The sequence below is a fragment of the Mastigoproctus giganteus genome, chromosome 11, assembly GCF_048544385.1.
Source record: "Mastigoproctus giganteus isolate SK-2022 chromosome 11, ASM4854438v1, whole genome shotgun sequence".
In the NCBI taxonomy this organism is placed as follows: Eukaryota; Metazoa; Arthropoda; class Arachnida; order Uropygi; family Thelyphonidae; genus Mastigoproctus; species Mastigoproctus giganteus.
Genome location: NC_143585.1, coordinates 169,600,180 through 169,615,917, shown reverse-complemented (window position 1 = coordinate 169,615,917; position 15,738 = coordinate 169,600,180). Strand labels below are relative to the sequence as shown.

At 34.9% G+C, this 15,738-nt stretch overlaps 1 protein-coding gene across 2 annotated transcripts in view; it reads left to right on the top strand.

Annotated features, from left to right (window-relative positions):
- Nucleotides 1-15,738, top strand: part of LOC150078566 (SAP30-binding protein) — a 142,407-nt gene that overhangs the window by 14,443 nt on the left and 112,226 nt on the right. For both annotated transcript variants that reach the window (XM_090385462.1, XM_090385463.1), the window contains exons 4-6: nucleotides 1,839-1,890; nucleotides 5,405-5,493; nucleotides 13,135-13,223. In XM_090385462.1, coding sequence (XP_090241588.1) covers nucleotides 1,839-1,890; nucleotides 5,405-5,493; nucleotides 13,135-13,223 — 230 coding nt within the window. The remainder of the gene's footprint in view (nucleotides 1-1,838; nucleotides 1,891-5,404; nucleotides 5,494-13,134; nucleotides 13,224-15,738) is intronic.

The window sequence follows — 15,738 nt, the reverse complement described above, 5'->3', positions numbered from 1 at the left end:
AGAAGCGGTGCAAGAATCACTTTTGCCTCTGCTTGCGGCCACTGTTAACCTTTTAATGCACTTCTGTTCAGAAATAACAGCATGGTTCAACCTAATGCTTATTAGGGTGTCCTATGCTGATAAAAATATAAAGTATTGGCCCAAAAGCTTTGCAGAGTTCCTCAGTTCTCGAGTTAATCCATAAGGCTTTTAGCATGTAGTTATCCCTATCATGACTTGGCAGAATCAGACAGGAAAAAAACCTTCTGATCTAACTCTTTGCATTGTTTCACTGTATTTATCCAGCTTATTGTTAGTTCTCATAGGAATAATAATGTTCTCTTTATTCCCCAAATGACAAATTGATAACGTCATTAGTTTTAGACCGCAAAAATATACCCTGATTGAACTTTGCTCATCTTTATTAGAAAAATTATTTCCCATTTTCATGGCAGTAGAATTCCTAAATAAACTGTTAAGCTGGAGAGAGCAGTGTGCTCTTTATCATCATTTTGTACTTAGCTCTGAATTGGGAATGCATTACTAAGCAGGTTATTAGATTCGAGTCCTTGATGAGTCGCAAGTTTTATTTCTGCCTTTAGGCTTTTTTTTTTTTTTGTTCAGTGACTCAGGTTTATCCAATAATGCACCAAGTTTTATGCACTCCTTACATCAAGGATAGAACAGATTTGTCAGATGAACTAACATTGTCTATGAAAAATAACCTCGGAACAGTTATTACAACTGAGCACTGAACAATCACTGAACTCGTGACCCACAGGAACTGCCTACAACCATTTCTGTCTGTCATACAGTCATGTGATGTGGCAAGCTTACTCAACCTTGTTTAATCATTAATGAAATAATAATTATACATATATCTTGCAATCAGTACAGTACTAATTCAATTCATAAAAATATCAAAATAAATATATTAGTAGGGTGCTGAAAATTTACCTTTAAAATGCCCTACTTAAAAATTAATCTAAAATTAGAGAAATGTTTGATAATGTAAGAGACTATTGTATTCAGCAAAACTAGAATTCAGTTTTAACTTGTTCTCCAAAACCAGTTCAATCAGAAGTATACTGATGACTTCGTTAAGTGAACTTAACCAATGAGTCACTTACTTTTGAAACTAAACGCTTAAGCTTAGCCCAATACCAATCCTAAAATATCTAAAATTATATAAATATAATGATATACTTAATATATTCCGAACAGCATTTTATAATATAAAGTTGTGCACTAATTAAAATCTATCAAGAAAAGCTCACCCACTTATAGTGTATGGTGCTTAATAAATAATTGGGTCTCACTCCAATTCAATCTTGGCTGAAGAATTAAGATACGTATCTATGCATCCTTTAGAAGCCAAGCCAAGACAAGAACATTAGCAGTGGCAAATGATGCAAGCATCAGCCAAAAGAAAAAAAAAAAAAAAACCCCAACATCTCCCATTTCACCTATTCATTCTCTCTAATAGTTTGTGTAGTTCTTCCTTGAATTGATTTAAGCTTTAAACTTCCACAACAACAGATGGAAGTTTGTTCCAGCAGTCAATCCTCTGCTGGCTAAAGGCAAACTTCTGCAATTGTCCTTCCTCAATTTGAATTTGTGCCCTTTCATTGTGGCCTGAGCAAGAGGAAGAATCCCATCAGCATTGAGCTTGCTCAATCCATTCAAAATTGTTATTGCATGAATTGAATATTGCAGTGCTATTGTAGGATGTTAAGTTCAGTCTCATTTGTGTATTAACTATATAATGATGCACTCACTGACACAGCAAATTATCTTTAAAGAATCTGATATTATCTGTTATAAAATTTTGATATAAATTATTATTATTTTTTGTCTAGTCTCCAGATAGCAAGCGTTCAAGTGATTTGGGAACAAGGCCTGATTCTCCAAGTAAGCTGACAATATTTTATGTTATTATATTTGTGAGACCAAAATATGTGTATATTAAATCATTTTCATAACAAATATTGGAATACCATTTAAAAATTTTTATCTTGTGTTGGATTTCTGTCACTATGAAGTAAACAGTTGAGGATCACTCAAACAGTTTTGTCCCACATTTTTCTCTCAACAAAAATTTATTAAAAGAAGCCAAAAACTAGTTTTATGGTGATACTCGTCTTTCCCTCCTTCAACCTACAGAATCTCAGATCATTCAGATAGATAGCACTAAAATGGTCCAATTTTCAAGAGGGAAGCAGTTAAGGGGTTGAAGATTGAGAAGATGAAAGAATATATTTGTTGACATTAGACTTGAATTTCTGTAGATTGTAATTTTCAGGAAATACATATGAAGACAGATTGTTCCAGAAAATGGAAATTGAAAGAATAAATGAGGAAGAAGAAAAGTTGGTTCTGTGAGTTTAAAGTTGGACAGTAAAAGAGTGCTAACCGATTGCAGCACATGTTTAGACTGGTTTGGAAGAGAGAGAGCTGGGGATTATAGAAGCTAGTTGAGAACAACTCATTGAAGTATCTGTAGAAAAGACATGCAGAAGAAACAGAATATCTTTGAGACAGACAGATAGTGGAGAGACTTTGTTAGAAATGGCAAATTCATCGAAGTATCTGTAGAAAAGGCATGCAGAAGAAACAGAACATCTATGAGACAGATAGAGAGACTTTGTTAGAGATGGTTATTAACTGCCCTGTTTTGAATGGAGTCTGGAAGCCTGAGAGAGGTTTTGAGAGCACCACTCCAATTGTGGGAACAATATTCCATTGTAGGGCAGATCTGAGATTTGTACAGAGTGAGTAGCTGTTTGGAAGAAAAGTAATGCCAGGTACAAAAGAGAAAACCCAGTTTATTAGGTGCAGAGGAAGCAATATTTGTGATATGCTTATGTCAGAGATTAGAAGTGAGGTTAATTCCTAGTAGAGATATGTGCTCTTGCCTAGAAATCTGAGTGTCATCGAAGATAAACATAGAAGCAGAAGAATCCTTTTTTGCAAGATATAAGACAGGAATGAGATTTAGAAGGATTGAAATCAAGTTAGCTTTGCCCCACTGGTGAATTACCTGGAGATCAGTGTTTAAGGAAATGGTAGTGGATATTCAAGAAGTTGAAGCTGTTTGTCCAGGGCAAAGTTTCTCAAACTGAAATGTGGAATGCAATGTGCTATCATCAACAGAATTTTGGATAGGATTTCTGGTCAGTGGAAGAAGGTCATTAATATACAAGAGGAAAAGAGTGGGAGAAAGAACTGAACCTTAAGGAACACCAGCATTAGTGGAGAAGTCAGAAGACCGAAAGCTGTCAAACTACACCCACAGTGGGTGGTCAAAGAAAAAACTGGTTACCCAATTACAAAAGCATGATAGTTTTCAATGCCCCATGTAGAGCACAAGATTGATGCAGTTGGAGGAAATTATTGGTGGCCACAACAGCTCTTCAGGGAGCTATGTGACTGAAAGAAGAAGGAACCATAAAAAAACTGGATTTTCTTTTTGTTTTTTTCTTCTGTACTATCTTTCTTTTAAACAACTCTGTACAAATCTCAAATCTACTGTATCATGGAATATTGTTCCCCTTTCTGGGGCAGCGTGAGGAAAAAAATCTTTCATAAGCTTATTACAGATAAAATTCAAACAGCACATTACAATATCAAATTGCACATTACAAGCAAAAATGTTCTACAGCTAAACAATATTGCTCTTTCTATGTAGTGATTAGGAGGCAGCCTCTGCTTATTATTTTTATTGTTATCATTATTATTAGTAGTAGTGGCAAATGATGCAAGAAAGTAAGATTTTTATGGCTGATGCATAGGCTAGCTATTCATACAAAAAAAAAAAAAAAAAAAAATCCTATATCACCTATTTATCCCCTCCAATAGTTCTTTCTTGAATTTATTGAAACTATCCACTTCCACAATGGATGGAAGCTTGCAACCCAGGTAAACCTGTGTACATCTATTCTGCTACCATCCTTAGTTTGAATTTATCCCCCTTGTGTGCATTTTCTGAACAAGAGGAAGAATTCCATCAGCACTTCAGTTTGCTCAAGACATTCAAAGCCTTAAACATCTAAATCAGATCACTTCTCAGGTGCCTAGTCTACAGATTCTGCAATTTCTAGAACTGAAGCCATTCTTGGTAAGAGCACCCCTTTGTTCCATTCACCAATCTCATTGCCTTTCTCTGTACCTGTTCCAGCAGCTCTACATCCTTCCTAAAATGAGGTCTCTAGACCTGTAGTACTTGAGATGTGGCCTGACCACTGTCTTATACAATGGGATAATCATGTGCTTATCCCTGCTAGCAAAAATCCTGCATATCATTGACAAAAACCCCATGAGCTGTCCTGGCAACCTCTCTCCACTGCTCATATAACTGCTTATCTGACTGCACATAATACCCTTGGGCCCTTTTCATTTTCTGCAAATCTGAGTGTGGTACTACACAGTTGACGTTATTCTGGAATTAGATCTAAACTGAGGCCAATTTCTGGCCTCGGTTTTCTTGTGATAAACATAATCAGACTTCTACCTATGATTTTTAGGTTCAAATTCTGATGCAACAATTTATAATTTGTAGACAGCACACTTAATGTTTTTGGTGAGGATTTTTGTAGACTATGCCGAGGTGGCACAGTCTACAAAAATTTTAATGTTAAACGTTGGTCCATCTTTTGATGTAGATTTGATAGAGAATTTTTTTATGGTAATTATCGAATTCAGCACATTTATTTCCTCCAGAATCGCATATTTTTCATTACAGAGGTATGAAAAAAATATTTCTTGTTGGCTAGTGTAATTAGAGGATGTAATGACTGAGAATCTATTATTAGAGAAGTGCACCTAACACACTGTAAGATATGACAGGTATGCCTGAGCCTTTTTTGGGTTTGTCAGGCATTGAGACTCTCCTGCCAAGTTAGAAATTAATTGTGCAAGTTCTGTGAGACTACAGATGCATTGTACTGTATGTCTGTGTATATGTAGCCTGGGGAGCTTGAATATGATTTTGCTCTACTCACATGAAACCCACTAATAGATAATTAAGCTGCTTTATTGAACAGCCTTTTCTTTGTTTCCTCTATTATATTCTAGAATATGAATTGCATAATGATTTTGAAAAATACTATGATGCCTATATCTTGAAGCATAATATTTTGAATGTGATAAATAGTAAAAGATAAATTAAAAGTAGTAACACCGTTACTCCACTTAAAATCCCCTGTAAAAATGTTAGTCTAAATAAGATCTTTTTTGTGAGTTTGACTTGTGCATATTCTTAGTGCCATCATGTTTCAAAATCAGAGTAACTGATTTTTTATATATATTTGAAATGGAATAGGTATTATATGATAGCTATAAATTTTATGTGATTTAAATGCTCGTTGCTAAAATTGTATCTTAATTTGTTTATGATTGTAAACTTTTTTTTTTTTTTTTTTTTTAGTTTCATTTCATCGTAGTCTTCAGTTTTTAAATCCTGATGAAATAAAACTTCCACCAGAGCCACCTGGACGATGCTCAAATTCATTACAGGTGAGTATCACAATTGTTGCATGAGATTGTGTGGGGAGTTATTTTAAAAATCAGTCATTGGCAAGTCTTGTCATCCCATTAAACAATATTTATTTGGTGAACGTGGAAGTAATGTGAACATGTGAAAAAAATTTGATATGTCTCTGGAAAGCAGCGTCGATTGAGGTACCTGACCTTTAGTTGAAATTGAGGGATTAGCGTTTAGAGTTAGATTGAACGTTTCTTGCAGCAAATTAATTAACTGTTTAGTTACTTCTAATCCGAAGTTAACTTTCAAGTTATTGCTCATGATCATGGGTATTTTATTTAAATCTTCTTTTAACAGTGCTGCACCTTGAATTAAGTAAGGCAGCAAAACGAAATGAGTGAAGTCAATTATATCCTGTATGTCACTGTTAGGAGAAATCTTCTCCTAACAGTGACACACAGGATATAATCACATCAATTCCCACACTAGAAAAGATCACTGAAGAAGACGTAAAACTTCTTGGGGGTGGGCATTTAGTTTGATGCAGGAAGCATCATGCTTTGCCTGAAATATCCATTCATTCCTGGACAAGGCTCATAGCTTCAAACTGGAAGGAATCCATGTACACTCTATGAACAGGTTTATAGAAATTGCAGCCCTATCAAAATGAAAAGTGAATGGATTAACATTTTCAAGAATCAGATAACCAAGAGGGTTTCACAAAACCCCAGCAGTGGACATATTGCACAAACTGAGAACCTTCTGACAATTAACCTCCACCCTAAGAAGTTTTACATCCCTATCAAGCCATGAATGAATTCCTGCACTAGAAAAAAAATTACCAATCAGGAGATAACAAAGTATGGTTCAGGAAATAATAGTGTACATGGAATCCTTCCAGTTTGAAGCTATGTGCCTTGTCCAGGAATGAATAGATATTTCAGGCAAAGCCTGATCCTTCCTGATGGAGATTATGATGATGCAATGGAGATCGCATCATCGTAACCTGAATGAGTACTGCTTGGTACTTATCATTAACTACTCTACCAATCTTTACATCATCTGCAAATTTTAACATAACGCCTTCTTATCACTTTGTCAATATTGTTTATGAAATCCAGAAACAACAGTGGTCCAAGAACCAATCCTTGGGGGTACTCCACTTCTGACTTTACATCAATATGAAGAATATCCATTAATCACAACATTCTGCCTTCTGCCCTGCATCCACCCAGCCTTCCATCTTAGAATTTTTCCAGTAATCCCATCATGTTGCGGCCTATCCAGTAATCTCTCATGAGGGACTGAGTCAAATGCCATGCTAAAATCCAAATAAACTATGTCAGAATTGTTCCCTACATCCAGCTCATGAGTAACTGTGTCAAGATAGCCAATTTAGTTAAAACATGATTTTTTCTTAGCGTGCAATCCAGGAACATTTACATGTCCTACCACTGAAGTCAGACTAACCAGTCTGTTGTAATTGACTTCGCTCTTGGAACTGCCTTTATGCATTGGTGATACATTAGCACTTCTCTAATCCAAAGGAATCTCTTCCGAGTCAAAAGTTTCCATAATAATTAACTTCAGTGGTTCAATACATTCCTTGGTGGCCTCCTTAAAAATTACTGGGTATATGCCATCAACTCTAGGAGCCTTATTTGCCTTTTTGCTTGAAAGTTTTTCGAACATCACAGTAATTTCAAAATCACTAATTTCATATGAATCAGCCTCATTCATGCAGCCTCTTCTCAGCACGAAGGGTCTCTCTTTAGTAAAGATAGATAGATTCAAAGCACCTGTTCACTTCATCCGCAACATCAGCTGGGTTGTCTAAGCCTTTCCCACAGCAAGTGTACAACGGCTTGATCTGATTCACTTTTTTCTTCTTTGTATTCACATACGTGAAATATTATTGTCCTCATCATTTGCTCTCTTAGCCGGTGCTTTCTCATACACAGCCTTTTCCTCAAATCAGCTCCTAGCTGTTTTAGGCTTCAGTACTTTTCATTGTTCTGTAACTGTCCAGTGCTATCTTTTTTTGCTCTATATGACCGGACAACTTTTTATTCATCCATTTCAGTGTCCTCCTGCAATATTTTTTAATGGTATATATGCATTCATGGCTTCTGTAATTTTTGCTTTAAAGGTATTCCTTAATTCAAGTGTATTTGCCCTTACTCTGCAATCCACCAGATTAATAGATGCCATATTGGAACTTTAAACCCAAAGTTCTCTTCTTCTGAAATTAGAACCCTTAAAATACAGCAACCTTTAACTACTGCAATACTTTTCTTCATCTTTCAACTGAGGGCTGCATGATCACTACCTGTCAATGGTCCCTGTATTTTAAGTCCTGTGATGTCATCTAATATGTGATTAATAATGAGGGCAAGAATATTCTCACCCTTAGTATTTTCTCTAACATGCTGGTACAAATAATAATCTATTTAATTTAATTTTTTTTTTTTCCCCATGGTGAGTTTCCCTTCCACTGATTTCAGTCAGTCTTGGGCAGATTAAAGTCACTCATAATAAGACATTTGCACTTGCTCACTCATTCTCTGTGCATGTGCAGACTCTCATCATATTCTTCAGTCTTCTGGTCTGTAGATTACTCCCTCTCTCATTATACCTTTGTTTCCTCACTAACTCACACCACACAGATTCTATGATGGCAGATGAAACTTCAGACTCGGCAAAAGTTCTTTTTGCACTCAGGCTGCTTTTGATAAGAAGCATGAGACCACTACTCCTGTCTTCCCTGTCTTTCCTAAATACATTATACATACCATAGTGGAACCTTTCATCCCCAATTTCCGGTTGGCACCACTTTTCTGTTAGCCCTATTATGTCAGCATTAGTTGTCCTAACGAGGAGTTCAAATTAAGCCATTTTATTGACAGCACTCCTGACATTACTGTAGACACTGTTAAGTAAGTATTCTTTCTGTAGGTTACTACTCTGACACATCCCTTGAAGTTGATTTTGCTAGTTTCCCTATCTTTATTGACTTGCTCACTTGAAACTTTGCTATCCTCAGAACATCTTGCCAACATCGACTGTTGTGGCAATAGACAAGAATTCTTGAAGTGAGTGCAAGCATTACTTTGACCAATATCATCAGATAAACGAGGATCTATATTACTCTCCAACTAGCAGTTCCCTGAACCCTTAAGGTGTCTTCAATGATACTGGCAAAAATTCTTGCACCACCTGAGTTCAAATGAATACCATCTCTACAAAATAGATTCCTTTTACCTACAAGTGTGGGCCATGCTGATTAAAAATCCCCCTCCCCAGAGTCTTGCAGGTTCCCTCAAACCTTGAGTTAATTTAATTAAGGTGCAAAGAAATGAATCATCAATTGAACTAAGTTTATTCACTAGACTGACCTTAGAATATGACACAGGCTATACAAATGATGAACTTATGACTCACACTAGAAATGACTCACTTATGACTCACACTAGAAATGACCACAGGCATTTCTGTCTGGGTTACAACGTCCTTGGACTTTGTATTATGTGGATCTTGTAGCAACTATTATTATGGCAATATTTAAACTTTAGAAAGATTACAAAATTTAAATTTACAATATATTACAGAATTTTAATTACCAAAATATTACAGAAATGAAACTGTTGATAAAACTGCAATCAATAGAGAAGTTAAATTTAAGCTACTAATCGAAAGTTACAAAGTTCCTGCCAAAATATCAATAACAAAGCTATCTGAATATTAAACTGTAGCTTTTCTTCATGTTTGTTTGAATAGATATGTGTCAAAATCCAAACATAGCTTTTCAATCCATGTCATACCTCCTCACTTTTCATCACATCCATGTACTGAGGTCATTGCACTTAGATGTTGAATATATTACGTGCAATTTTTTTTATATTAACAATTTTCAAATATTCCACTTTCATTTTGGAAATTGATTACCATAGCAGACTGAACCAGGATGATTCTGACTTAGTCATAGGCATTTCATCTGCCGAGGTCCTATAGTGGTCTTTGACTGGGGAACTGACAAGTATTCAGAAGTCTGAAATATAACAAATTATCACAAATCTTGCATGGCATTTTCATAATTCCTCATGGCAGCTGATGCAAGAGAATATTCAGTGAGCTAGAAAAACAGAGTTCAGCTCATCTTTTTGGTGAAGCATTGGAAATGCTCCTAGCAGCCAAGTCTAGACCAGGGGGGGCCCATTATTATGAACAAAACTCTGCTGCATTTCTGAAGAGGGTTAAGGTCTGCAACAGTGTAATCTTTTGAAGAAATTAAAATCAGTTGATGTTTAATAGAATATTCAAAGAGAAATCCACAGACAGAAAAATGTTAAGTATGCTTATGTTAAAAAGCATACTGTACTGAGTATGCTTTTCATCTGATGGTCATCACTGACCATCAGATTTTGGCTGTTTGAAATTTAAATAAATAGTAATTAAATTAAATTGCAGTCCTGCAGTTGTTGTTCCCCCCTTTTCCTTTTGGCTGAGTATGTATAATATAATATTGTGCTTCTGCTTCATTCTGGGCCTTTATTATATTATTATGTAATATGTCTAGATAATTTAATTAATTAGAAATTTCTGTTAATTAATTGTATTAATTTATTAATAGAAAATTATTTCATACATTCTTAAATGCATATGTGGATGGATGTGCATTGTACAAATTTGAATTAAATCTACAATGGAAATACTTGAAGCTTCTGGTTGTTTGAGAATGAACTCTGTGTGAAATGAAACCAATGTACAGTAATACCGATTTCATACCATATTTACTCAGTTTTGTTTTACGAAGCCTTTCAAGTAACACCAAATTTATGTATGTTCTGCTTTTCTTTGTTGTTTATTCTATAATTCATCTAAGTATTATTTTATACAATAAAATAATAAAAATACATAAAATGATTTATGTACCTTTACAGTTTATTTTTTAAATTAACTATATTAAAATTTAGGCTTCAGATCTATAAAATAATTTTATTTTATTTATTCTATGCCATACAAGAATTAATCCAGAACCAGATACTGTAATTGGAGGAAACAACGTTTTAATCTGTACAAATGGAAACAGTAGTTAACAAGATGAATCAGTCTTTTGTCATTTGGCATTATAGACATAAAATCATCCAAAATCATAATCAACTTCATTGACTTTCAAAAATGGAATGCTAGATAAATATATAATCTAGTTTCATATATCTGAATGTAAATTTTTATATTCAGGAACCAAACATAATTTCTGGTTGTTTGAGAATGAACTCTGTGTGAAATGAAACCAATGTACAGTAATAACGATTTCATACTATATTTACTCAGTTTTGTTTTACGAAGCCTTTCAAGTAACACCAAATTTATGTATGTTCTGCTTTTCTTTGTTGTTTATTCTATAATTCATCTAAGTATTATTTTATACAATAAAATAATAAAAATACATAAAATGATTTATGTACCTTTACAGTTTATTTTTTAAATTAACTATATTAAAATTTAGGCTTCAGATCTATAAAATAATTTTATTTGCTCTTTTTGAAATTATATCAATTAGGGAGAACCATCTTGTCTTTTGAAGTGTTTTTGCAGCTACTGGGATTTAAACTTCCTTGGTAATGCAATGGTCGTATCGCTCACTTCAGAATATATTTTACCTTTACAAAGCATTGCCTTTGTATTGCTATTTTCAAATAAATGGCACCAGCAAAACATTAATCTCTCATTCATTTAAGGTGAGACACTTGTATGACAACTTGAAAAATGCAAAGAACTGGGGACTGAGACTTACTGATTTATAATCAGATACAGCTGATTAAGTAAGTGGCAGATTAATCTTTTGCCAGTGTAATATTAGGCAAAATTTGCCCTGCTGTGAGCAATAAGACCTAGAGTTTACCTAGCATTTAAAACCTGCTAGCTGCAAAATCACATGAAAGGACAACAAAGTCTACCTAGTTGCACTAATATTGTTTACAAGCACTACTATTGTGCAGCTGGGAAAACTTTCTTGTCCTTTTGTGTGATTTTGCAGCCAGAGGATGCTAAACTAATATGTTGATGTTAATACAATAACGTATTTCTCATAGAACAAATTTTGCCTTCATAATAATTTTTCTTAGTATTACACTATTCATTGATAATTTCCAGTGAGTCACAAATATTTGACCAACTCAAACAGAAAGAATTTCATGACCTTCTAATGAACTTTTGTCATAAATGTGATTACACACTGTAACCATTGTAAGTTACTGTTCACTCTAAAAGTGTTTGGAACATTGCAAGAATTTGTATGTCTCTAAGTGATACTTACCCCAGTAAAGCATTCAGAGGGAGTTGGGAAAAACCAGATAATCTGGCAGTATTTCAGTCCTCCTGTGGATACATATTCCCACACTGTTATATACAGAATCATTATCCTTGATACATTCATTTGCTTTAGGGCCCAAAATTCAGGAACCAATCAAGAGCATAAGGTGGATATCTTCCTCTCCTGCACATTACAAATGTGCAGGAGAGGAAGTAAATAAATGAAATAAATGAAATTTATTTATTTAATTGTGACACTGTTCTCCATCTGACAGAAACATCATACCTAATATCCTTTAGGGGGAATGGTTGCGTGAATTTTTTTTTTTTGGCTGATGCTGCATAAGCTCATACACTGCTTTCTTGCATCACATGCCACTACTACTACTATTACTAAGGATGGGAGTACTTAGTGGCATTCTGTTCTAGCTACTCAGGAAACAGAAAATAAAAGCCACCTCACTACATGTTGTTGTTGTTTGTTTTTTAGGAGCATTAGCAACTAAGGCCATATTGCTCTGGGGGTATGCGGTGGTCATTCCCTGACCTTTCCGCATCCTCTGTATTTGGTGGTCATGGGCTCGAACCCCGGTCTAATCAAGAAGCGTGGACTACGCACTGCCGCTCCTGCCCACCTGGCTATGGAGCCACCTGACTAGATGTAAAAGGAATGTGAAGTAAAATTCTTTTGTTTTTCCTAAGTGTTAGGTTAATTTGATTAACTAAACTAATGCTGTGCTATTCTACTATTCGGCACTTGAAGATATATTATTAATGTTATATTATCTTGATGCTAATACATGACTAAATATTTTTGTAAACATTCATAGTTTTACGGGTGGGAAAGATAAACTGACTTGATGTGTTAATGCTTTATAATATTTTGTAAAGTATTTTGTTCAGTATTGTTCATGTATACGACATAATTCCTAAAAATGCAGTTATATTTTTAAGTTATGAGTTCAGAAATATTTTAATAAAATACATGCAAGCATATAAATGTTGCAATTTATCACTAGCACAGCTAAATTTAATTATTCATTCAGTGTAGTTCCTCTGGAGAGCTACTACACTGACCTTTTAAGACCTGTGTCTGAAAATGTATGAAATCATTTCACTTTTATCACAGGGTACTATGATTAAAGTTTGGCATATATAAACTTTTATCACAGTATCCTGGATATTTACAATTTACCCATTATTGCCAGGTTTTCTTTGTTTGTTGCATTGTTTTAAACATTTAACATATAATGTTTTAATTTTGTTGAAAACAATGGAAATTGGGGAGGTAATATATAAGCCATAATTCTAAGAATCCACATTAGTTATATAAGAATAATGTCTATCTTAATACATAGGAAAAAATTGCAGAATTGTTACAGAAGAAGCTGGAAGGCAAAGATATGAATGCATCTATTCAGGGAAGAAAGGATTTCAGAAACCCAAGGTAAATAATTTTAGCCACAAAAAATATAAAAAATGTATAATGTATTACCATTGTTTCTTTTATTAGTATTTAAATAAATTATTTACAATAACTAATATTAAAATCTGACAAATAGAAGTTTAGTTCAGTTCCTTTTGTACAGCATTCACTAAGTAATTCAAAGCGATCTCCTCTCCAGTTTCAAAAAGTTGTGAAAAAGCCAGTTAAGATGAACTTTTTTTTTTTTTTTAGGAAAATCCCAAACATGAGAGGTATTAGAAATGAATAAATGAGGAAGATGAAAAGTTGGTTCTGTGAGTTTTAAGTTGTACTGTAAATGGATGTTGGCTGGTGGCGACATGTGTTTGGACTGTTTTTGAAAGAGAGAACGGGAATTATAGAAGCCAATTCAGAAGAACAGTGCCCATGGAAGTATCTGTAGAAAAGGCATGCAGCAGAAACAGTACTTCTGTGATACAGAGAGTGGAGAGACTCTGTTAGAGATGAATCATTAATTAACCTAACTGCCCTCTTCTGAATGGAATCTAGAAGACTGAGAGAGGTTTTGGGGGCATTGACCCAGATATGGGAACAATATTCCATTGCAGGGTGGATTTGTGATTTGTACAGAGTGAACAGCTGTTTGGAAGAAAAGTAACACTAAGAGCAAAAGAGGAAACCAAGTTTTTTAGATGCAGAGGAAGCAATATTTTTAATATGCTTGCACCAAAAGAGATTAGAATTCAGGGTAATCCCCAAAAGAGATATATCATTTTTCTTAGAAATTGGAGTGTCACCAAAGATAAGCATAGGAGCAGAAGAATCATTTTTGTGAGATATAAGACAAGACTGAGTTTTAGAAGGATTGAAATCAATTAAGTTATCTTTGCTCCACTGGAGATCGGCATTTAAGGAATTAGTAGCGGATATTCAAGAAGTTAAAGCTGATTGAGCAGGATAAGGTTTCTCAAAATGGAAAGTGGAATGCAATGTGCTATCATTGGCAAACCTGTGGATAGGATTTCCATTCAATGGAAGAAGGTCATTAATATACAAGAGGAAAAGAGTGTGGGGGAAAGAACTGAACCTTGGAGGACACCAGCATTAGTGCAGAAGTTAGAAAACAGGAGAGCCATCTACCATTACCCTCAGTGAGCAATCAGAGAGAAAACTGGATAACCAATTACAAAAAACAGTTGGAAAACCATAAGATGGAGCTTGTTCAGAAGACCTTTATGCCAAACATGATTGAAAGCCTTTGAGATGTCAAGAGCAACTGCTTGTGTTTCACTGAATTTTTCCATTAAATTTTCCATAAATGGGTAACATGAGTCAGAACATCACCAGTGGATCGACACTGACGGAATCCATACTGGCAATCTTTGATCACGGAAGGGTTTTAAGTAGTTTAAGAGTTGCTGGTTAATTGATTTCTCCGTTACTTTAGAAAGAGTAGAAGTAATTGCAATGGGACGATAATTGAATGGAAGGGATTTGTCACCCTTTTTTAGAAACTGGCTGGATATGAGCAAATATCCATGGAAATTTGCTCATAAGGTGTTTTTCCTTCAATTTTTGAAGGAAAAACACCTTTGGAATAAGAAAGTGAAAAAAGGTGGCAAAGAACAGGAGTAAGTTCAGGAGCAAGTGAAGAAATATGATCAGGACCTGGAGCTTTTTTAGGATCAGGATTTATTAAAATCCTTCTGACATTCTTTTGACAGAAGACCACAGGAGGCATTGAATGCAGCATGTTGGGAATGGTGGGAGGTGTTTTACCAAGTTCATTAATACATGAGCTGGAAGAAAAATGGGATGCTAGCAGGTCAGCTTTATCCTTGGCTAAAGTGACAACAGAACCACCTGGTTTTGACAGAGGTGGGCAAAAGTTGCGGCCAATGGCTTTGGCAAGAGACCAGAATGCTCGGCTACCATTAGGGCAAGAAGCAAGTTTTCTACTTTTAGCCTGTTCAAAATCTAGCTTGGACTGATTAATAACAGCTTTACAATTGTTGCGAGCTTTGATGTAGGCAGAAAATGAAACTGTAGAATTCGAAACGTGCCAATTACGATATGCAACATGCTTCTCTTGAACAGCCTTAGCACAATTATTGGAAAACGAAAATAAAGCTTGAGATTTTAAAGTGAAGTGTAGAATAAAGGATTCCATTTCTACAAGAATAATTACACTGACACGATCTGAGCAAACGTTGACATCAGAAGTTTTGAAACAGTAATCTGACCTAGAAAAAGAAGAAAATAAATCTCGCAGATCATCCCATTTTTCATTTTTGTAATGCAAAATGACACGAGGTTGGGAATAGCCATGAGATAAAGACTCCACTGGAGAAGAGACAATCACCAAGTTCTGATCTGAGGTGCCTAAAGGACTATTCACTTCGACTGTGTACCTAGAAGAGTTGTTTGTGAAAAATGTTCAAGTGTGTTGGCTGTATTAGCATTAGTAGAGGCATATGATACAAGAAAGCAAGCTTATGCAGCATAAGCCAAAAAAAAACAAAAACAAAAAAAAAAA